Below are 23,444 nucleotides of genomic sequence, written 5' to 3' on the forward strand. Positions count from 1 at the left end.
GTTGCATGTTGTCCCACAAAGTGAAAGGCCCCCAGTTTGATTCCCACTCAAGGCACAGGCCTGAGTTGGGGGTTTGGTCCCCAGTTGGGGTGCATGTAAGAGGTAACTGATTGATGGTTCCCTCCCTGTCTTTCTCTCTCCCTCCCACTCTCTCTAGAAACAAAAATAAAATCTTTGAAAAAAAGAAATGTATATTTTTGGAAAGACTACAAGAAACGGATATGGGTTGTATGTCTGTATTTGCTGTGGGAATGTGACTGAGATCCTTATATATGATGTACAGGGTGGGGCAAAAGTAGGTTAAACAGTTTTATAGACAATAACATAATTAATAAAGAATAATGCAAGAATAAACTCTGTTTTGCATATTCACAACTTTAAACCTACTTTTGCCCCAACCTGCACTTAAGGTTTCTTATATGCTGTTCTCTGAGTAATTTCTTTCAGAACTGAGTGCTATAAAATCTTTGCTTAGCCAGAAAAACTAAATTCCCTCCCTTTGGACAATGAATACTAATGCAACTGACTTTTCTTTGGGGCTATGTTTTCCAAGAAGCTCAAAGCCAAATTTGTGTCCCACCTGTAGCCAGTTATGTTGGATGGTATTACCTGAGTGTGCGTGTGTGTTTATTTCATTTTATCTGATCCTCATTTATGTAATTTATGTTACATAAATGTATGTGTTACCTGAACGCATCCTCAAATTCTTCATAGTCTCAAAGCATGGGGAAAAACAGTCAAATAATAATTTAAAATATTTGTGTGTACCCCCTTTTCTTGAAATGCCATGGGCTGATTCATTTGTATCTGTTGGAAAAGGTCTCTAAACTGGTTGTGAGACTCAATGCCAAGCAGAGACTGGTGAAGAGATACAAAGTGCCAAGAGGATCAAAATTCAGATTTTGTTAAGGGTAAGTGCTTAGTTGGGTGGACCTAGATGCTGTTCTCTTCTCAGATTTGGGAATATCCATTGCTTTTCCTTCCCACTGAGGTCCAGCTTCTGAGCCTGGTACCTCCAGAGTTTCAAAGGGTTTGCCAACAGAGCAGCTCGAAGCAGAGCTGTGAGTGGTATTTACTGTGAAATGTCCATGGACTTGGTTACCAAATTCTATTACAAGGGAAGACCCAGAAAGCTATGTGCTGCTGGGAGGAGCCTCTACTGTTTTCAAGGGTTTCATAGAATTGCATGGAAGTTCAAAGTCTGATGCTTTCTTTTTTATATTGGCAGAAAAAAATCACACCCTCATTAAGACACATGTAGTTTTATTATTAGTTGATTTCATAATGCTGTTATAAGCAAGTAAAACTAATCCTCCTAGAGAAGGCTTGGAGAAAATTATGCTTAAAATATTCATAGGAAAAATGTTCATAAACATACTTTCTGGTTGAGTAAAAAAAATTCAAGATGGCAGTGGTAACAGAAAGTGGGTAAATGGTGACCTCTTCACACGTCACAATCTAAGAAATCATCTCCTACTCATTTATTCATTTATTCAACAAATTTGAGAACATGCTTTGCACCAGGCATCTTTCTTTCTATTTCTTTCATGAAAACAATGCTTACACACAAACCAATATCTTTTAAGACCAGACTCCCAAGGACAGATGTGAGTAACCTGTGGTTTTCTGAAAAACAGACATATTTTCATGAAAATTTGACATCCAAACATGAATATCTCTAATGAGACTGATTGGGGACATGTATCATTTCACTCAGGCAACTTTTTGTTACTCACTGAATGATTTGTCAGATCCCTCAAAAATTTTACTTTTTTATCCTGCTGATAGACCAAAATAATATTTTATTAAGCATTAATATATGCCCAGTGTATAATATTTATTTAGGAAAATAATAAAGTAAAATGTGTAATATTTATTTAGAAAAATAATAAAGTAAACATTACTCATAACCCTACCTCCCATATAAAAACACTGCTAATATTCTACTGTATTACTTTCTAATGTTTTATGTATTTACATGTTTTGTTCATTGAGAACAATTTTATACCTTTATTTCTCTCAGAATTATTTTCTAAACATTTCCCATATTGCTAAAATTTTTTGAAGATGCCTCTAATGCTCCTAAAGAGCATTACAGGCAAATGATTGTACAATAATTTATTTGAATGATGAATATTTAGATTGTTTCCTCTTCACTGCTATTAAAAATACTGTATTAGACTTCCAGAGTTTTAACATCTGCTTTTCCATAAATAAAATGCAAATGAATGACAATGGCATTAGATACATCATGTGCTGAGTTAAGCATCTCTCTTTTTACTTGTGCTTGACCAGATAAATATTTTATAGATTAAAATCTCCAATTTTCTGAAAAGGTCTATTAATGTAATAAATCAATGTTCATTTGTGGATGGAGAAAGTGATATTTCTAACAAGCACAATGTCATCTCTTTCTTGAGAATTGGGCACTTCTAGGCCAACATGAGGCCTGAGCATTTAGGGACCATGGTTGTGGTAAGAAAACCAGGAACAAGGACCTAAGTTATTTTTATCAGTGTTGACTGAAACTTTCCTTTTGCTGTAAGCTGATCTTTTTTCATTCTTTTTTTTCTTATGATGAAATGTACTTCTCTAATCCAATATGATAAAGCTAACAGTTAAAAATTATTATTATCCTTCATAAATCAAATTTGTAACACAAGGGTCTGAAATAGGCTTATGGGTGGATTACAGAACTGTACCTTACTACACACACAATTGTTTCTTTACTCCACGTAGAACTGAATGATTAATTAACCCTGTGGGCCCAAAAGACTTCTAATGTCTTTATAGCGTTTTTCAAAGCAGTCCTTCAGGCTTCTAAAATGGATGGATAAGGATATTCTTTTAAAAAAAACACTACAGCCCTAGCTGGTATGGCTCAGTGGATTGAGTGCTGGCCTGCAAACCAAAGGGCCACTGGTTGGATTCCCAGCCAGGGTACATGCTTGGTTGCCAGCCAGGTCTCTAGTAGGGGGTGTAGGAGAGGCAACCACACATTGATGTATCTCTCTCTTTCTCCCTCTCTTCCCCTCTCTCTAAAATAAAATAAAATAAATAAAATTGTAAAAAAAGAAAGAAAGACTCCACATCTATTGTTTATGCCTATGGAACACAGTATGAGTATGTTACAAGCCAAATAAGTCATTATAATGATTAACACGCACTCGGAAGAATCAGGATGTTGTTAAATAGCACGTGTACCAAAATTCTTTTTGTCTAAAACTCTCTCTTCCCACAGGTCCTGTCAGGATCATGTAACTGAACCAAGTAAAGATTTGAGAAAGTCTGTTTATTCTCCTTAACATAAAGTAATATCACATTCATCAGGCCCCATGTGGATAGTGTCTTTCTTAAACATGGTTAGCTTCTCTTCACCTAGACAACAGGTCATCTTAGAGCAGTATATCACTCTGCGTTGCTTGAATACAATAATAGATGACCATGTGAATAAGCTAATCCATTCTCAGGCGCTCATGCAACCGCCAAAGTGAATCCAATATTGAATTAGAGTATGGTGCCAGCTTAAAGCAAAGGCAGCTCTCATAGGAATGGGAGCAGGTAGAGATAATTAGCACTGGGCAACTGCCTTCTCAGTCATTTTAAATGTTCCTTTGTGAAAGGCGTTTGGAGTTCCGTCATGGGAGTCTTTGCTCATGGTAACTTATGAAGCATATGAATGATAGGACTCACTGTGTTATAATAGGATGGAAGATAGTGCGATGTGGTGGGAAGTCCATAGGTTCCGGAGTCAGAAAGGTCTGGTTCGGAATCCTGAGTATTTGACTTTGAACAACATCTACAAAATGGGAATAATAATAACTGAATGATTCCCGTAAAGACTATATTGACTAGTGTATGTAATATATCCAATCTGATGGTACTCATTTATGATAAATGCTCAATAAAATGGTGCATTTATTATTTTAAAAATTATATGTGTATTTCATTATTAAATTAAAACCCCTCAACTGGGCAAGGCAGTTGCTTTTCTCTGGTGTTAGAGACTCCATGCAGCTTTTCCAGAGGACAGTGACTTGCAAAAATTGTCTCTCATGTAAATCAAAAGACTTCGAACTCTTCAAAAAAAAAAGATTGCTCCGTTACTTGTGAAATAGGTGTCTTAACAGAAATTGTTAGCAGACTGGCTGATCAGTAACAAAAATTGATCTATTTGTCCCTAAGGAAAGCAATTGGAAGTTGAAGCCTCCACCCCAGGAATGAGTTTCCTATCCTCTAGTTTCATACAGATCACTTGGAGGTTGTGGCTTGTCCTTTTCATTAAAACAACTCTAAAAGAGAAATTAATATTTATTAATTAACTGGAAAGCAGGATTTGGAGCTCCTGTTCTTGAACAGTAAGTCCGCCAAAGGGAAGGTGGGGTGTCGGACCACAGCTCCCAGAGTGCCCTCCTGGATGAAGCAGGACTGCCTGTCCTACCGGACCCCTTCAGAGCCCCCAGCCTAGGGCCACTGTGCATGCTGGGAGCCATAGATACATAGGTGCATATAACAGATTTTCTTCCTTTTGTGACTATAAATGCTTATCAGGAACCAGAAATCACATTTCCGGTATTTAAACCAACAAGTCTCAACTATGGCTGCCTGTGAGAATTTCCTAGAGAGGGCTTAAACACAATGTCGGCCCCTACACAGGACCAAATAAATCAAAACATCCATGGATCAGGGCTTAAGGAGAGCATATTTCGGTTTAGGCCATTGGATCTCAAACTTTAACCTGCGTCAGCGTCACCCAGAGGGCCTGGTAAACACGGATTGCTTTGCCGCTTCTAACATAAGCGCTTTCTCACAGTGCAGGTGCTCTGAAAATATTTGCTGAATAAATAGTGCCAGGTTTGCATTGGAAAAGAACAAAGTTCTAGACCAGGCTTGATTAACTGGTGTCCGTGGATGGGTTTTGGGATGGGTGAGCTCCTGAAATTTTCCACTCTGCTTCGTGGGCACGTGCCTGTGTTCATATGCAGGACAGTCTCTTGCTTCTGTCAGATTTTTAATGAATGCGGGTGGGGGCACGACCTAGAAGTGCCACAAGCTACGCTTATGGGGACTAAATATTATTTTCCTTCAGGCTTTATTTTTTTCATGAGTAGAGTAAAAACAATAAAAATAGTCTTTTGTTTAAAAAAACCCTAAATTTTAGTACTGATGAGCATAAAAAGCATTTCATCTTGTTGAAAAAATAATAAACCAGACACTAAAGACACTAGTCTGCCAGCCAAGAGCCTTTTTGCAGACAAAGGCCCATCATTTGAGGAATGCGCCTATGCTTGTTCCACTTTGATCAGAATTTATTGCAGACTGAAAAATAAAGGGCAAGACTGCTGTCTCTCAGAGGCAGGCAGTCTGTCTTGTCACCCTCGCCCCGAGGGCCTGCCCAGGAGGGCACACAGTAATTGGTTGAAAGTAGAATGGTATTGGTAATACACACTACTCAATTCTGAAAAGCATGCAAGAAACATTAATAAAATATCATCCTAATGTCCTCTGTAGTTTTGAGTTAGTAAACTTTTATTTTTTTGAAATATGTTCTTTGTTTCTTGCCCTTCAAGACTCGAAGATTTACCTTCTGCAAGAAAATTGCTAAAAGCCTTCCCTTTGACAAATGTATAACAATGATTATTTTAAAATTATTAGATATTGTTTTCATAATATTTGACTCATAAACTAACACCTTTATTATTTACTGTGTTAGACACATGCATTTATATTATACTGTTATATCTTATGAAATAAAATAATAAATATTATCATTATAGTTAAGGACAGAGTTGTGAGTCTAAGAAGAAAAGCCCCTGGCCAATGTCCATCATCCCCAATGCAGTGATTTCTTTCTCTGCCAGATGCTTCTCGAATTCAAATGCAACTTTATTCAGAGAAATAACCTCTCATGCACTGTTCCATAGAGGGTCCAGTGAAATCTCTACTGATTAATGTGGTCCAACAGCACCTGTTCACCAGGGTGCCAAGGAATATAGCTGTAATCCATACCTATTACAACTCTCTCTCTCTCTCTCTCTCTCTCTCTCTCTCTCAGAAGCAAATGGCCTTTCAGAATTTTAAACTTGTGTATAACTTTTTTGCACAAAAGAAAGTATTGTTCTATGTTAATAGAGATCTTTTCCTTTTTGAAGACTTCAAAATATTCCACTGTACGGGCACATGATTATTGTTTTTTTAAAAACCGGGCTCCTACTGATGAAGGTTTAGGTTGCTTCTCATTTTTCCCTAGGATGAACAGAGCAATGCACATTTGTGTAAGCACAGCTTTTGTATTTCGTAGGGGAAGGGTAGTGTAGTTACGATTATAGCTTTCTTTCTGTCAGCCCCAGCCATCAAAAATTCTGGATGTTAGCCATGTCTGCCATCTAGTAGCCATAGAAACTTGGGGAAATTACTTAAGTTTGTGTGTGTGCATGTGAAATGGAAATACTAATTGCTACTCTGCCTTTCTCATAGGGACGGGAAATGATGGATGGGAACATGCTTTGAAAACTCTATTTCATCAGTGTTCTTTATCCTTCTAACACGCTATGTACACAGCTTTGTTCATGGTCCCCAGTTTTATCTTGAGTACTCCGTAAATACTCGTTGCATGAAAGACTGTGAATGGGCTTTATCAGTGGCTCTCAAATTGCAATCTCTGCACCACCTGCCAGTGAGCCACCTGGTGCACCAGTTAAAAAGGCAGATTCCTGGGTGACCTATTAAATGAGAATCTGTGTGTACAGGAGGGCCTGGGAATGGAGAGGCCTGGATTTGACTTTTCTTGTAGTTCCTGAGTGAGTCTGATGTAGATGAAAATTTGAGAACCCCTGGGTGAGGCACACACTGATATTGCATGTCCTCATTTAAAGTTCCCCGCCAGGAAAAAGTGTCACTACTTTGTTGGCTGAAGGAGAAGCATGTTCATACAAGAAATTGTCTCCTATACATTTTACAGACTTAAACAGTATCCTTAGAGATCCATTCAGAGTGAGTAGACTACTCAAAAGGATGGTAAATGTCTTGCATATAATTTTTTCAAGAGAGGCTTTAGCTTCCTCGTCAAGTTTTAAGATTGTGTGGGTGTCTACTTTTGGCTGAATAAAAAATTCCCTGCCATGACTGCTAACAGTCACACTGAATGTAGCTGTGCAAAATGTCCCTGAGGAAACAGGACACAAAGCCAGTCCTTTCTGGGTAACAGAGGCTGTGAATAGCACAAAGAAGGCGCAGTCTCTTTTCATGCAGTTCTTCCTGTGCTAATATTTGTCGCCACTGGAGAAAGTAGGAAATGCAGGGAGAATGGTGGGGTATGTCCAGCAACCCAAACATCACTTTCCACGTGGCCTGTGGTTGCATTACAGAAGGAGGAATGAGATGTTTCTCTGTGACCGGGTAATAAGAACAGCTCACAGTGGGAGCGCTTGCTTGATAAAAGCTGCGTTAGGTGTTATACATATAGTATCATGTTAAAGTTCATTAATTTGCTAGTCATTGCAAAGTTTTTAATAAAATGAAATGTGGAAAAAAAGCTAGGAAAACCTAAACAAACACCCAAATACTTTGAGCCCACAGGGAAAGCCAGAAATCCTGTTTCATTTGAAAGTATCAGCTCCAGCTTCTATGATGTCATGTGCCAGACAAATCTGTTGGACAAGGTCATGGTTTGGTGAGCCAGTAAGGTGACATTGCTTAAGAAAATGCCATCTAGTCTGCTTGGGAAAGAAAAACAAACACATTTGGAACATCTAGTGCTATTTGATATTTTCAGCTGCGATGCTGAGGACAGAGCCGGGGCATTGTCGTCAGAACTGATGTCAGTCTGTTAACGTTTGAAAATTCTCCTCTGTTTGCATAGCATATAATGTAAGGTGTCTCCTTACATAATGTAAGATGGACTCCTGCCTTAAAGGAGTTTACATCCTATTATAAGGAAAGGAGCACAAATCCTCACACATTCTTAAAGTAAACTTGTATGTTAACTATGAAAAGCAGCCTGAGGCCTTACAGATTGGTGGTTAAGAATCAAGAGATGAAAGACAGAAGTAAGAGGCTCAGGGGGAGAGTTAGGCAGAAATGGAGGAGTTATGGGAAGCACACCTCTGCCAGAGAAGAGCACAAGGGAAAGAGCAGAAAATTAAGTCCCTGGTTACCAGCCTTGCTAGATCACGTTATGCTCTACCCAGACTGGTCTCTGAGCGTTCACGATGTTGGGATAACCAAGCCTTCTCTCTTGGCCACAGGCCTAGAGCATCCCTTTCCCTGCTCCCCTTCCCTGAATCCATGCCGCCTGACCGCAGCTCCTTTGACATCAGAGACTGCCGGAGTCGCCAGCAAAGTGCAGAGTTCCCGGCTTCCTGGAATCCAGTGTAGCACTGCATTCCCTACTCTGACCCTCCGGAAAGGTCTCCATGTGCCCAGAGCACTTCTGCGCACTGTTCTCTTGGGGAATGAGCCAGTCCCTCCTTTCAGTAGTAACTGGGTAAGTGCTTGATTCCAAAACCATCTGAAGAGTGCTCCTGCCTATTCAAAATAATAGTGAGCAACGTTGGTGTTGAGCTTGCATAGTCCAGGCAGTGAGCTACGTGATACGTAACTAGGACTGTGGTATTACAGGCAGGCAAGGGTCAAGATCCCTAACTTGAACGTCATGTGGTCACTTCTCTGTAGACACTTATGCTGTTAATTGTTCTGGTAGTCCCTTACTGACTGCTTCTGCTGTGCCCCTTTGCTCTTGGACAGCCAGATCTGCAGAGCTCTCTCCTATCCTCCTCCATCACTGCAAGGCTTCTCCTGGTCCACTTACCCACCCAGCCTCAGCTCCCTTAGGAGTGGGAGACAAACCCAGCCCTTCCAAAGGATATCCTTCACTCTTCTCTGCTCTATGTTTTGGCATAAACATTAGGATGCGAGTTCTCCTGGTTTTGTTCTTTATATTTGAGGGGGAGTAGAATATTTGGGAAGACACCTCAAAATGTGTCACTTTGGCATATTGATTATTGGAAGTGGAAGGCAATTAAGACCCAGCAGATTCAGAAAAAGTTTTTTACCTCCCTCTTAACTGCCTAAACAAGTAGAGGCCTGTACGAGCAAGAGAGCTGTACCAGAAATAACCTTTTTAATCAGAAAGACTCATCTGCCTGTCAGCACAAATAACTGTTCCCCGAACACTAGCTCGCCTCACCTTTCCATGCGCTGCCTTCCTGCCCCATGGGCCCCAGACCCAACCCCATTCTCTTCAGCTCAGGGAGATACGTTAGCTTCAGGTGCCTGACTGCCTTTGAGTCTCATGTCATTATGGGGCTCTGTACATATGTAATTAAATTTATTTTTCTCCTGTTAGCCTACCCTATGTCAATTTGATTATTAGACCAGCTAAAAGAACCTAGAAGGGAAGAAGGGGAAGTTTTTCTGCCCCTACATATTCAAAGATAGTATGTTTGGACATCTGAAAACCAACTAACCAAATTCCTTATTAGATTTAGATATCTGGCTTTTGACATTGAAAATCAAGGTTTAAAGATGAATGTCTCCACAGCTGAGGGAAGTTTACAAGAATCTCTGCAGGAACCCAAAGCCAACAATTTAACCCTCCTCTCTGTGCCATGCCTCCTTGTGTGCCATCTCACACGGAACGAGAGGGAAGGGTGATGGGTAATGGGAAATGCTGGTGTTGGGCGGAGGGCTGAACTTCAGTTTAGTATCTTCAATTTTAATCCTGGTGCATAAGGAAAAAGAAAAACGCAGAATTCAAAACTTGATTGCTTTTTTATTTTCTTTTGTTTTTTGTACATTTTAAAGCAAAATAATGAAGATAAAAGACATGTTGAAGACAAGCTAAGAGAGAGGAGGTCAAAGATAATTTATTACAGGTAAAGTAAAAACAGATGGCACACTCCTTTTTTCTCACTCTCTATATTTAGTATTGTTTACAAAGAATATTTAGGTCACGTCTTCTATTTGAGAGCCAGAAAGGTATACTCTGGCCCATTAAACAGATAAAGGTGTTTATTGAAGGATCCCAGGCAGCCCAGGGAAATGTTGGATGGTCTGGAAAAGCAGACTCAAGGCTTTCTGGGAACAAGGTCGCAAAGATCACTGTAGATGGGGCCTGACAAGGCATCCCCATGACTGCTACCTGCAGAGTGCCAGACGCTGCTGTTTGCCCTGCTGCCACCATCCTGTGGGAGGAGACAGGGCAGGGCCTGAGAATACTTTTTCCTTGCCTTTATCTACACTTGTGGAGCTACATAGTCCCTAAACAGAGAGAGACGATTCAAAAGATGCTGGATCAGGGAACTCAATACGAAGTTAGAAAAAGGTAGAATCCTGGCCCGGTGGCTCAGTTGGTTGGAGGGCGGTCCCATGCACCAAACAGCTGCAGTCTGACCCCTGGTCAGGGCACGTACCTAGGATGCGGGTTTGATCCTCAGTCAGGGTGTGCACGGGAGGCAACCAATCAACGTTTCTCTTTCACTTTGATGTCTCTCTCTCTCTGTCTCCCCTCCCCTTCCTCTGACTCTAAAATCAATGAACATATTCCTCAGGTGAGAGAGAGAGAGAAAGAAAGAAAGAAAGAAAGAAAGAAAGAAAGAAAGAAAGAAAGAAAGAAAGAAAGAAAGAAAGAAAGAAAGAAAGAAAGAAAGAAAGAAAGGAAGGAAGGAAGGAAGGAAGGAAGGAAGGAAGGAAGGAAGGAAGGAAGGAAGGAAGGAAGGAAGGAAGGGAAAGACACCATTGTGGAGAGATTTTTCAAGATATATTATTATGTAGAAAAGCAAGGGAGTATGGGCATTAGTTTGACTCCTACAGCAGGAAGAGGAGGGTGGCTAACTCTTACCAGTGGAGAAGGTAGCTTTTCAAATCCACCCATTTACTGTTTTGTTTTGTTTTTTTTGCTTGATAACTGGCTCCCCTACCCCATCTACATCTTCTTTATCTTAGCTAGAGATGATTTTTAAGGTGGTGGCATGGGCCATTTCAGAGAGTTACTGAGTTTTCCTGGATGTCTAGCATGTATACAGGAGGTATACATGTTGTTAAACTTTGGCTGTTTTTTCTCCTGTTGATCTGTCTTTTTATTACAGGGAGGTCTCAGCCAAGGATCTAAGAGGATGGAGGAAGAATGATATTTTTTCTTTCCTATCAGGGTAACCAGGTAGCACCAGCTAATGAGGAATGCCTCAATCAACATATAGTAATGATAAAATTTAAAAATAATAAAATAATCATTCTGAAATAGTCCAATTATTGATTCAAGTAAGGGATTGGTGTTGCCCCCAGAAAAGAATGATTGGGTGGGCACTGGACACCTGTGGGGGGCCACAGTAACACTAACACTAATGAGGGGCATCAGTCCCCACCCACTGTGGTCTCTCTCAATATTCCACTGGTGGACAGCCAGATGTCACGAGTCATGACAAAATGCAATATGAAGTAAAGCACATCATCTAGGTGTATAGTAGCCAAAAAGGTTCAGATCTAATCAAGCCTTTATATCTAATCTCCAACTTGCAGGAGAAGGTAAATGTTGCTATAAGCAACCAGCAGATAAATCACTGTGAGCCGGTCTTATCCGCAAGGCAGTGCTGTTAAAATATGACTAACCAGACTAAAAGGGACTTAAATCAGTGCAGTGTGTGATCTCAGATTGGATTCTGTTTTGTAATTATATACGGTTTGGGGGACATTTAGAGGAATTAAATGCGGACTTGTTATTAGGTACTACAAAAGATTTAAAGCAACATTTTAAGTGAGAAAATGTTATTTTAATTACATAGGAAAATGCTTTTTTTTCTTTTTTAAGGTTCATTTGATATACTCATGGTGGAATGTCCTGATGTTCAGGAAGTCACATTAAAACAATTCTACATAAAAAATAAATGTTCAGGAAGGTTCTGAGTGTAGGGGAGGAGAAGCGGGGTGGTCACTTTCATTGCTTTTATTCAACATAGTGTTGGGAGTGGTGGCCTCAGCATTCAAACAAGAAGAAGAAATAAATGGCATCCAAATTTGAAAGAAAGAAGTAAATGGTCATTACTTATAGGTGACAAGATACTACATATAGAGAACTCTGGAGATTACACCAAAGAACTTCTAGAACTGGTATACAAACCCAGGAAAGTAGCAGGACACAACATAAAAATTTGGAAATCCGTTGCATTTTTATACAGCAATAATGAAGTATCAGAAAGAGAAATTAAGAAAACAATCTCATTTACAACTGTGCCAGAAAGATAAAATACCTAGAAATAAAGTCACCAATAAGGTAAAAGACTTGTACTCAGACAAATTATAAGATGGTTGGGGGTGTGCAAAGAGGCCACCAATCAATGCCCCTCGCCCACATCAGTGTTTCTCTCCCTCTCTTTCTCTCTTACTTCTCCTCTAAACCTCAAAAAGGAAATAAATAAATAAACAAACAAACAAACAAATAAATAAAATCTTTTTAAAAAGTCAGACAGCTCAATACCCCAAAAATGAACGATCCAATTTAAAACTAGACAAAGGACCTGAATAGACACTTCTCCATATTCAGATGATCTGAATATGAAAAGATGCTCAAGGCCACTAATCGGAACTAACCTTACACCTGTGGGATGGCTATCACCAATAAATCAACAAGCAGCAAGTGTTGGCAAGGATGGGGCAAAAGGGAAACCCTAGTGCACCATAGGCAGGTTGTAAATTGGTGCAACCACTTTGGAAAACTGTATGAAGGTTCCTCAATAAATTAAAAATAGAACAACCTTATGGTCCAGCAGTTCCTCTTCTAGATATGCAGGGTAGGCAAGAGTAGGTTTACAGTTGCGAAGATGTAAAGCAAGCTTATTCTTGTATTATTTTTATTAACTATTGTATCATTTATTTGTATTACAACTGTAAACCTACCTTTGTCTATTTCCATATATCCAAAAAATTCCAAAACACTAATTAGAAAAGATATGTACCTCTATGTTCATTTCAGAGTTATCTGTAATAACAAAAATATAGTAATGATCCAAGTGCCCATAGACAAATGGATAAGGAAGAAGTGGTACATCTATACAATAGGATATTAGTCAGCCATAATGAAGAATGAAATCTTACCATTCATGACAGTACAGGTAGACTTCAGGGGTATTATGTTAAGTGAAATAAGTCAGACAAAGACAAACAACATATGATTTCCCTTATACGATGAATCTGAAGAACAAAATTAACAAAATTGAAAGACTCATAGATACAGAAAACAAACTGAGGGTTGCCAGGTGAGAGGGGGCTCGGGGGCTCGGTGAGAAAGGTGAAGGGATTGAGAAGTACAAATGGGCAGTTACAGGAGAGTCACAGGGGTGCAAAGGACAGCATAGGGATGTAGTCAATGACATTATAATAATTACGTATGGTACTATTACAGGTGGGTATGATAATTATCAGGGATCATGTCATAAATTACATAATTTTCTAACCACTATGCTATACACTTGAAACTAATTTAAAATAATACTGAGTGTCAACTGTAATTGAAAAATAACATTTTTAGAAATGAAGGTTTTTCTTATACAGTGGCTCCTTCCCATTCGCAGTGTCACTTTGCACAGTTTTAGTTACCTGTGGCCAACCATGGTCCAAAAAGATTAAACAAAAAATTCCATAAATAAGCAATGTATAACTTTTAAATTTTACAATGTTCTGAGTGGTATGATGAAATCTCATGCCTTTTCACGCCCTCCTACCTGGGACATGAAATATGCCTTCGTTCCACTTCTCCACGCCATTTGTCACTTAGCCACCGGGGTATCAGGTCAGCTGTTGCAGAATTGCGGTCTTATGTTCCTGTTACCTTTGTTTTGCTTAATAATAGTCCCAAAGCCATTCACAAAACTTTCATAGAAGTATACTGTTATAACTATTCTATTGTAGTTGTTATTAATCTCTTATAGTGCCTAGCTTATAGATTAAAATTTATCATAGGTATATATACAGAAAAAATGTAATATATGTGTATATATGTATATGTGTGTATATACATACATATACATATACGTGTGTATATATGTGTGTGTGTGTGTATATATATGGTTCACTGATTTGTGGCCTTAGGCATCCACTGGGGTCTTGCAATGTACCCCTAGGGATGAGGGGGGACTGCTGTAAATGTAAGTGTCCCCTACGAAAGAGTGATTTCTACTTGCTTTCCAGAGCTTCTCTTGGGTCTGCTATTTCTTAAAAATAACCAGCTCAAGATATTCCTTACATCAAAGAGGCATATTTGGGAGCAGCACATTCTGAACCCCTTCACAGGGAATTAGATGACACATTTTCACTGAGTTAATTATTTTCCGCAATAGAATATTTCATTACATTATAATACAAGATTTTCACATCTCTGGGTTTTTGATGTGTGAGCCTAGACCCTAAGTCTGTGTTGGCTTTGCCACTTCGGCCACAGTAACAATCCACAGTGCCACCGGTGGCAAACTCGGGACATTAGCGTGCTAGGGGGCTTCAACAAGAGAATTTGTTCTCTCCCAGTTCTGGAGGCTAGAAGTCCAAGATGAATCATCAGGGTTGGGCCCCTCTGAGGACCCTGAGAGAGTCTGTTTCAGGCCTCTCCCCTTGCTCTCTTGCTGCTGGTGGTTTACCAGCATCCTCTGGTGTTCCTTAGCCCACAGAGGTATCACTCCAATCTCTGACATTATCTTCACAAATTTCCTCTTTCTGTAAGGACCCCAGTCCTGTTGCATGAGAGCCTACCCTAGTGACCTCATTTTAATCTGATTATCTCTGTAAAAATCTATCTACAAATAGGGTCACATTCTGAGGTACTGGGAGTTAGGACGGCAACTTGTACATTTGGGGGTTGGGAGAAAGGACACACGTAGGGTAAGTGGAGGCAGTCTAGCTTCCTCACCCATGAGTCTGGGTAACTAAGGGAAGCAGTGTTCCCATAAACTTGAATGGGCCTGGTAAGTAGTGTTCTCACAGCCTTGAGACTGGGTCTGATAAACTGTTCCCGTGACATGAAGTAGGCTCAAATGAGCTGGATTATACTACATTATATAATTTTCTGGCCTGAGTCTGGCTTTGTTTGCCTCCAGTACTTAAACCAGTAGGGGCTTCTCACTAGGGACACACAGCTTGCAGCGTGCATAGTTTACCCACTCGGGAATAAAGGCCTGTCAAGCATCCCCATGGCTCCGCACATTTTCTTCCCATGTCCCTGAATCGAGAGTGGACCTGCCAGGGCTTGACAGGCTACAACACAACGCAATTCAACTCTTGACAGTGGGGAGGAACAAAGTCTGTAAATATCGTGTCAAACCAAGGTCCTGAGAAGCCCACGGGCTCACACACCTACCCAGAGGAGGGTCCAGTGGGCAGGGCGCCACTCCCCCTGCCTTTGATTGGAGTCAGGCCGCTTCTGTCTTTTCACAAGGGATTTCCTGAAAAAAGGAAAGGTTGTCAGGGAGGGGAAAAGGAGACTTTGTTCAGTGGCTACAGGGTTTCAGTTTGCAAGATGAGAAAGTTCTAGATATCTGTAGGACACGTGTGCATAGAGTTAACACTACTGTACTGTGCACGTAAAAATGGCTAAGAACTTAGATTTTGTGTTCCGTGCTTTGTATCACACTTTAACAAAGTTGTCAGGAAATAATGCTTTGTGGGGAGCACCAGCAATGCTCTTTGCCTGTGCCAGCCCCGGGTGGTGACAGCAGCGTTTGCACACTGGGACCAAGGGCCGGCCACACCCCGCTCTCATAATATAGCCACATTTTCTTGGTGCCATAATATGCCAAGATTCTATGAGAACTAATTGACCCGTTTTACAAAATTATTTTTCCTTTGCCTCCTGAGAGTGATTTAGATTTTATTAAGAAATGTCCTGTATCTCCCCTTTTAATAGCTTTTATTATATATGACTTTTGAAATGCCAAAAAGCTCCACAAAGAAGAGAAAACAATGCCACTATCTACTGACTATATTCCTTTAGAATTAGATACCAAAACTTAGCACAGTATACAAACACTGACTCCTGAACTTTGTTATTAAAAGTTATTACACAAGGGGGCGCTAGATGAACATACAATAGGTCCTTGACAAAAGGATACCCAGGTGAGGCAGCTTTAGTAAGTAATTCAACCTGAAATAAATTGTAGCGATTGCTTGTTTCAGGGCTGAGAATGGCAATATTTACTAACCAAAGAATCTTTTCACATTACACATGCAATTTAATCTCTTTTTACAGCTAAAATTTTAGCTTTTTTGGAGTGAATCTTTGCAACACACACACCCAAATGCCCAACAAATACATATACATTCTTCTTCTTTGATCTGAAGTAGCAATGAAGTCTCATATTATTAAGCATTTTCTTACCCATGTAATGTGTTATGTTAGATCATTAGAAGCAGTTATCAAACAAATAAAGTAAACTCTATTGGCGATGAAGCATATACTGAAAAGTTTATTCATCTACAGGGTCGTTTGGATTAAACCTCTCAGGGTTCACTCTGGCAGGCGTATGGCTCCTGACGCTGCACTTCCCTAGCCCCGCAGAGCTATTTCTAGGAGCTATCAGGCCAAATCAGCAAAGTTTTCAGGAGTGAGAAGAAACATCTGGAAACATTCATGTCCTCATTTCAAATATATTCAGTAAATGTCCAAAGTATAAAATTTTGAATTTGTGTAGCAGAAAATATCATAAAGTTCTAATTAGAGTCCAAAGGAAAAATGCTCTAGACTGGGCGTTCAGCTCAGAACTTTGCAAAGACAAGCAGAAATCTGAGCAACTCTCGCCCTGGTCCCCTCACACTAGACTGAGTTGAAAACAGTGTAAGGTCTGGGGTTGATGGATGTGGTTTCAAATCCCAGGCACTGACCCTCGATTTTCTCACCTCTGAAATGGGATTGATGTTCTCCACATATTTGATATATTGTGATGACATTTCAAAGAAGATAATGTTTCTATATCATGCAGGAGAAATAATATTATGAAGTGTCAGATGTTCTTCCTCTTTCTTTTTTTCCCTCTTTTCCTTCCCATCTCCTTTCTCCCTTCCTAAATTGTCTGATTTCAAATAATGTCAGGCTTCAGAGAACAACAAGCTTTATATGTCGCTCTTCCAGTCATGTTTACTATTCGGTTGTTTTTACCAGTCAGCCTCTCCTCGCCCTCTCTCTGGTCATCATGCTTCCTATACCTGTGTTTACAGGCTCACTCGGAGAATTTCCCGGGAGCTGTACTCCAAGGGCTTTGCACACTGTCTAGTGCAAACTAAGGAAATCAACCATATTGAAAACCGCATTTCAAAGGCCATATTCTTTTCCTGTCATTGTAAATTTCAGCTCTATTAAGAATGCAATGATCTAATATTCAACTGTCTTAGGTAGGGTCTTTAGGTGGGCAACAGAATCCCTTTTCCTAATGTAAGACAGAGACTTTTCAAGGGGTAGAGGCAGCTCATGGAATCGTTGGCAGGGCTGCAGAAATGGGCTGAGCTTCTAGGAGCTGCTGCTCCTTCCACAACAGGAAGCTGTCAGATCAGGAAGTCTCTGTCGCAGCTGATGACACAAACATGTGGCCTCTGCCACGACCTCCACTGGCAAAACAAGTGCCCCCAGTGCTGTCTTTCCCTTCACGTAACTCCGTTCTGAGAGACAGCATCCCTGGATGGTAACACTTGGCTTACACCTGGAACTCTACCTTTGAGAGACCGGGAGATGTAATACATGCCCTTGCTAGTGTTTCAGCCCAAGAAGGCACAATAGAATGGTGTTGGGAGGATTTTAAATGAGCCAGTCCAGAAGCTCTCTACATTCTTTTTCTATTTGGTCTATTTTCATATAATTATTAGACTTTCTATAAACTTTGTTAAACACAAGTCAATGTCCTTTACTGTTACGGGTGAGGAAGATGAACGATGCAGAGATTCAATACTGTGAGACTATATTTAGGACTGTCTATTTTGAAATTATGCATCTTAAATATTTTTATAAGTAATCAAATTCAGTAAGATTTATTACCTTTCTCTTCAGATAGGACTCAGTATCATACCTGTGTGGGTGAAACAGAATGTGAAATGCCAAGGAAAAGATAGACCAGTGGGTTACCATTTTCAATGATCCTTTTCCAGAGGTAATCGTTTAACCTCCGAAAAAGAACTGGAAAACCATAGCCTCTAGCACCTTGGATTTTAAAATGCACCTAAAATTCTTTGTTTATTCTGGGATAATTCTCAGAAACATCATCAAACAAAGGATTGGTACAGCTTTCCCACTGCGATGGTTATTGAACAATTTTTCAGTTTGCACTGAACCTCTACCAGACCCATTATGTCAGTCCATGACCTTTTACAAAATTATGGAAGACATTCCAAAATGAGAAAGACGGTCGGCACAGCCAACAGGAAAATTAGAGTAAATGTGGTGCCTTTTGATACATGAAATAATTTCCCACACCTTTGCTTTTCAGATCTGACTCATGCTAGATAATTTCCATTAGAATATCACAGATTGGAGGTGATATGGGTTTGCAGAGCACAGTGAACTTGAAAACTATGAAAATGATTCAAATTTCTATCCCCAAAACCCTTTCCTAACCATCCTTATTTTTTTCTTTTGGGCAAAACAAATGTTACAGAGCCTTTGTAACACTTCAAAGCACTGTGCTGGGCTTTGTTTAAAAGCTGCAAGGAGTCCAAATTTCTGATCATACAAAAACAGTTTGATACCATCTGAGATAATGATTATTAATCCAGTCATTTAAATCACTCAGGACAATGAGTACATGTTCCCCTGAACAGAAATACTTGCTTTCAAACCATCCATAACCATATCTTAGCAGAATCTGGATCTGACAACTGTCTGGAACGGGCCTTGTGATAAAAAGTGAGATTTTCAGCAGAGGGAGGCAGGCAACCCGGTGCTACCCGCCAAGGGGGTGGCTGAGGAAATCCACAGTACTACTTCTCCCTCCTGCAGTTCTTCAATGGCTTGCTGCCACCTCCTACTGGCTGAACTTAAATAGAGACAGAAGCCAGAATGCTGTCTAGCAATAATGTGATCCCAGGGCTCAAAGCCTGAGTGGACAGTGGATCTGGTGTAGCAAAAAGAAGATCTGATGAGCATGGCCTTTATCTGTGCCAATTTTTGATAGATCTAATTTAATCCTCACCAAAACCTACTACATGAAGATTATCTTCTGCACTGTGTAAATAAGAAAAATAAAGGCTCAAATCTTTTATTGTAATTCAGCACAGCCAGTAATGTAAGTCATCATAATAATAGTTTGGAGGGGGAAAACATCTAAGTACATGCAGAAAAGAAAGTACTGGAATAATTTATTTTTTATTAATGGTAAAATACTTTAGCAATTTTTGCATAGAAAAGACTTTATTAAAGTAGTAAAGAGTATATATATTGATCTGCAATCATTAGTATACCTGATTGTAGAAATTGTAGAAACATCGTTTTAAAATCCAGAACAAATCAAAATGTCTACTGTATTGCTTTTACTTAATATTTCAATTCAAGTCAAAGCTACTGCTGAAAGTCTTAGCTATTGAAGGAAGAAATATGTAAGAATTTAAAAAAGAAAAAACTACAAAACAAATAAAAATATATAGGCATTGAAAAAAAATCAGTCAAACAAAAAGCTGAGAAAGGGGTAATAAAAAGGCAGCAGAAATGCATGGTTGAAGAACACAGGCTCTGAGGTACCACAGATCTGGCTTTGAACTCAGCTTTCCCGCTCACTCTCACATTGCGTGACCTTGGCTAAGTACAACATCACAGACCCTCACGTGATAAATGAGTGGTACCAGTATGAGTGTAGATATCATGGTTGTCTGCATAGGAAACCCAAGGAAATCTATAGGTAACATGGGATCTAAGCAGAGAGCTCAGCAAGACAGAACAATGTACAAAAAACAATTGCATTTTCCCATGCTAGTAACTAAGAATTAGAAAATGTATACTTTAAAATACACAGAATTTAGAAGTAAACCTAATAAAATATGTGCATGACTTGTGGCAAAAATTATAAACTTTACAGAAAGTTTAAAAAGAGCTAAATATGTAGAGAAAGGTATATGTTTATGCAATTAAAATATAATGCTTCTCCCAGATTAATGTATACATTAAAGATAATTCCAATAAAAATGCCAATTTACAGGCTTACAAGCTACATGAAGAAAAAAGGGCCAAGAATGCTAAAAACAGTACAGCATTAAATCAAGACATAGCCATATCGAGACTTATTATAAAACTGTAATAGTTAAGACAAGGTGACAAGAAAAAAACAAATGGAAGAGAAGAGATACCCCAAGAGCAGATCTATCCACATTTGGTTATTGATTATGTGACAGAGATGTCAGTGCTGATCAGGAGGGTTCATGGGTACAAGGACACCTGGGTATGAGGAAAAAGGCAAACTAATAACAAAAGACGTAAAGAAATGAAAAGAAAGCCATTCTATGTGTTCATGGAATCAGTTTAAACGTTTATGCGCAAATACAAAATGTTTGTTTTTATTCAATGGTTCAAAGATGAGACCTGTTTAATTTGTGTCTGCACGTCCCCCTGACGTGACCAGGTTGGCCTCGTTAATTTATCTGCTGTTCCTTTCTTCTCCTCCGCTCTGCCCTTGTGTTCCCTGGCAAACAACACAAAACTCTAGGCCTTTTGTAGTTGTCACCAGCACCATTTGTCTTTGGACAATTCAGATAATGGTAATTCAGAGCAGTGGTCAGGAACCTTTTTGGCACCAGAGATTTGGTGAAAGACAATTTTTCCACTGACCAGGGTCGGGCTGGGGAGGCTGAACTCAGGCAGTAATGCAAGTGAGCAGTGTCCCCCCGGGAAGGAGGGAGGTTGTGATTTAGAGTATATGTAATTTTCAACTATGAAAAGTCTAATCTCTATTTGGTATTAATTTGTGTCAACTACCCATTTACACTGGGACACTTGGCAGTGTTTGGAGACATTTTTGATGGTCACGATCCAGGGAGGGAACCTTGTGGGCAGACATCAGAAATGCTGCTGAGCACCCCACCAGCACAGGACAGTGCTCGCGACAGTTACCAGCCCCAAAACGCCAAGGATGAGAAACCCAGGTCTAGGCCATCCAATCATGTGTCTTGAAATCAGGACCCTATTTTAATCAACCCTGGTGAATCTGACAGAACAGCCTCCTTGTGTCTGCAGCCACCACAGATCTGAACAATCGGGCCCCTCTCTAGTGCAGGGTCAAACACTGGATGCTCACCTGAGGTGCTTCTCAGTAGCCAGCAGTTGGGAAGTTTACCCACTAAGTCCAAAATCCAGATGAGCTTTGTTTTTTTTCCTTTTGTTCTTTCTTTCTATCTTTCTTTCTTAAAAAAGAAACTAGGGGGAAGAGGGAAAAAAAAATGTGCTTGAAAAGTAACCAAATAAAGTTATTAAAAAAATAAATAAATAAATAAAACAAACATTAAAAAAAAAAAAAAAAAGAAACTAATTTTTCTTCATGACCGATTCACAGGACTCTGGGTGAAACCCAATTTTTTCTATTACCTTTCAGGTTTTTGTTTCAGGGGGGTTTTCCTCCTGTTTTCCACATTAAGAATAATACCTCTCATGGAAAGGTGAGAATAAAATATTTCAATGAGCTTTCAACACCACAGGGTCTCTAAGGAAATAAAAATGGTGCCTTTCACAGTTACACTCTGAGTTCTTCCTGTCGCTTTAGTGTCCAGTGTGCATTGTGATTTCACCCCAGACTGAGAGTTTCCTCTCCCAGCCACAGCCATGCTCACTGTTAATGGTCTTAGTAACAAGGTGCCCATCACTGCCACCTGGAGCCAGCAGCGTGTGCTGGGAGTCGGGGATGCAGAACAGGGCTCTGGAGGGGATGGTCTGAGCGGAAACATCAACATTACTGTGACCTCAGGGATAGTGTTCTAGTTGCCAGAGTCTGGCTGGAGATATTTTGGTTATATGAAGTGAGAGGAAGTAACAAAAGAGCAGTTAATAACCCAAGATCTACAGCAGAAGACTAGAAATGTCTTCACTTACTAAAATATTTGCTCTACCAGGAATGGTCTATGTGAGAGTTACCTTGAGGACAAATGAAAATGAACCTTTTACTGACAAAGGATGTTCTCTGTTTTGCCTCCACCATTTAGGAACCAAACAAGTTACTTAAGCTCCAAGTTACTTTATACACCAGGTTCCTCTTTAAAATGACAGCACATACCTTTACAATGTTATTGTAAAGATTACATGAGAAAATGAATGTAGACAGATGGGTCACAATGCCTAACACATACTAAGTGCTCAATATTCCTCTTCTTATGATTATTAACCCAAACAGTTCTATACACCCTTTCTATCCTTAGAAAACTCTGAGAGATGATCACTAACACTAAATATAAAATATAATGAAATAAGGTAGTTTTTTTATTTTCTGAAAACTTTCCCGAAGCACATTTTATTGCCTGGGGTAAAGGAAAATGCCTCTTTACCAAATATATTTTGAAACATAACAAGAAGACAACCTTCTGATTGAAATTAATGTGCTGTCACTTTTTTTCCTAATTTAGCTATCTTGTCACCTGAGAAGTTCTAAACCTTCTGATGTTATGACAAGATGAGACTCCCAGAGTAAAATCTAAAACTTCAAGTATAAGACGACATTGATAATTGGTTGTGTTTGTGTTGGGAAAAGTGAAGGTAACATTACCTGATCAAATTGTCTCTAATTTTAAATTTACAGATTCATGTGTCATACATGTGCATGTGGTAGGTGTTGTGCTGGAGTTCTGAGGGAAGCAAAGCTGGTTTTGTTTTCATGTATGTGTTTTTCTGGCACCTAATTTTATACCTGCCAGATAGAAGGTTATTTGCTACTTATTAAAGAAACAAAATAACTTCTAAATGTTAAAGACTCATGACAGGTCTCACATGACTATGAACTATTAAATAAAAACTTCATAAACACATCATACTCTGAGTTTAAATTTTTTAATATGTTGTTCATTACCTCTGATTTTATATCAAGAAGGCAAAATTGGGTAGAATAATACTGAATATTCCATTTATAAAGTATTTATTTTTTAATTTTATTATGTATTTTTCAATTAGAGTTGACATAAAATATTATATTAATTTCAGGCATATACTTAGTGATTAGACATTATATAACTTATTAAGTGAACATCCCCATAAATCTCACACCATCTGACACCATAATAGTTATTAGAATATTATTGATTGTATTCCCTATGCTGTGCTTTGCATTCCCAAGGCCATTCTGCAACTACCAATTTGTACTTCTTAATCCCTTCACCTTTTTCACCTGTATCCACAACAACCCTTCCCATCTGGCAGCTATCAAAATGTTCTCTGTTTCTATGAGTCTGTTTCTGTTCTGCTTGGTTATTTTGTTATTTAAATTAAATTGCTGATAGATGTGTATTTTATGTCT

At 39.3% G+C, this 23,444-nt stretch overlaps 1 protein-coding gene across 9 annotated transcripts; it reads left to right on the plus strand.

Moving 5' to 3' along the window:
* Positions 1-4,081: 4,081 nt before the first annotated feature.
* Positions 4,082-22,993, plus strand: LOC128627366 (uncharacterized). Of its 9 annotated transcripts, XM_053664907.1 has the most exons (5): positions 4,365-7,672; positions 8,304-8,485; positions 9,805-9,875; positions 21,540-21,603; positions 22,561-22,993. In XM_053664907.1, exons 1-5 carry the CDS (start codon positions 7,627-7,629, stop codon positions 22,609-22,611), a joined length of 414 nt encoding a protein of 137 aa, XP_053520882.1. In that variant the 5' UTR covers positions 4,365-7,626; the 3' UTR covers positions 22,612-22,993. The 9 variants fall into 9 exon arrangements, 2 of the variants coding, with proteins under 2 accessions (XP_053520882.1, XP_053520881.1); XR_008391545.1 differs by lacking the exons at positions 4,365-7,672; positions 8,304-8,485 and adding an exon at positions 4,082-4,358; XR_008391543.1 differs by lacking the exons at positions 4,365-7,672; positions 21,540-21,603; positions 22,561-22,993 and adding exons at positions 4,082-4,358; positions 11,088-20,850 and having other exon boundaries at positions 8,247-8,485.
* The last annotated feature ends 451 nt before the right edge of the window (positions 22,994-23,444 follow it).

The sequence above is a fragment of the Artibeus jamaicensis genome, unplaced genomic scaffold (assembly GCF_021234435.1).
Source record: "Artibeus jamaicensis isolate MK-2021 breed Jamaican fruit bat unplaced genomic scaffold, CSHL_Jam_final contig_387, whole genome shotgun sequence".
Classification (NCBI taxonomy): Eukaryota; Metazoa; Chordata; class Mammalia; order Chiroptera; family Phyllostomidae; genus Artibeus; species Artibeus jamaicensis.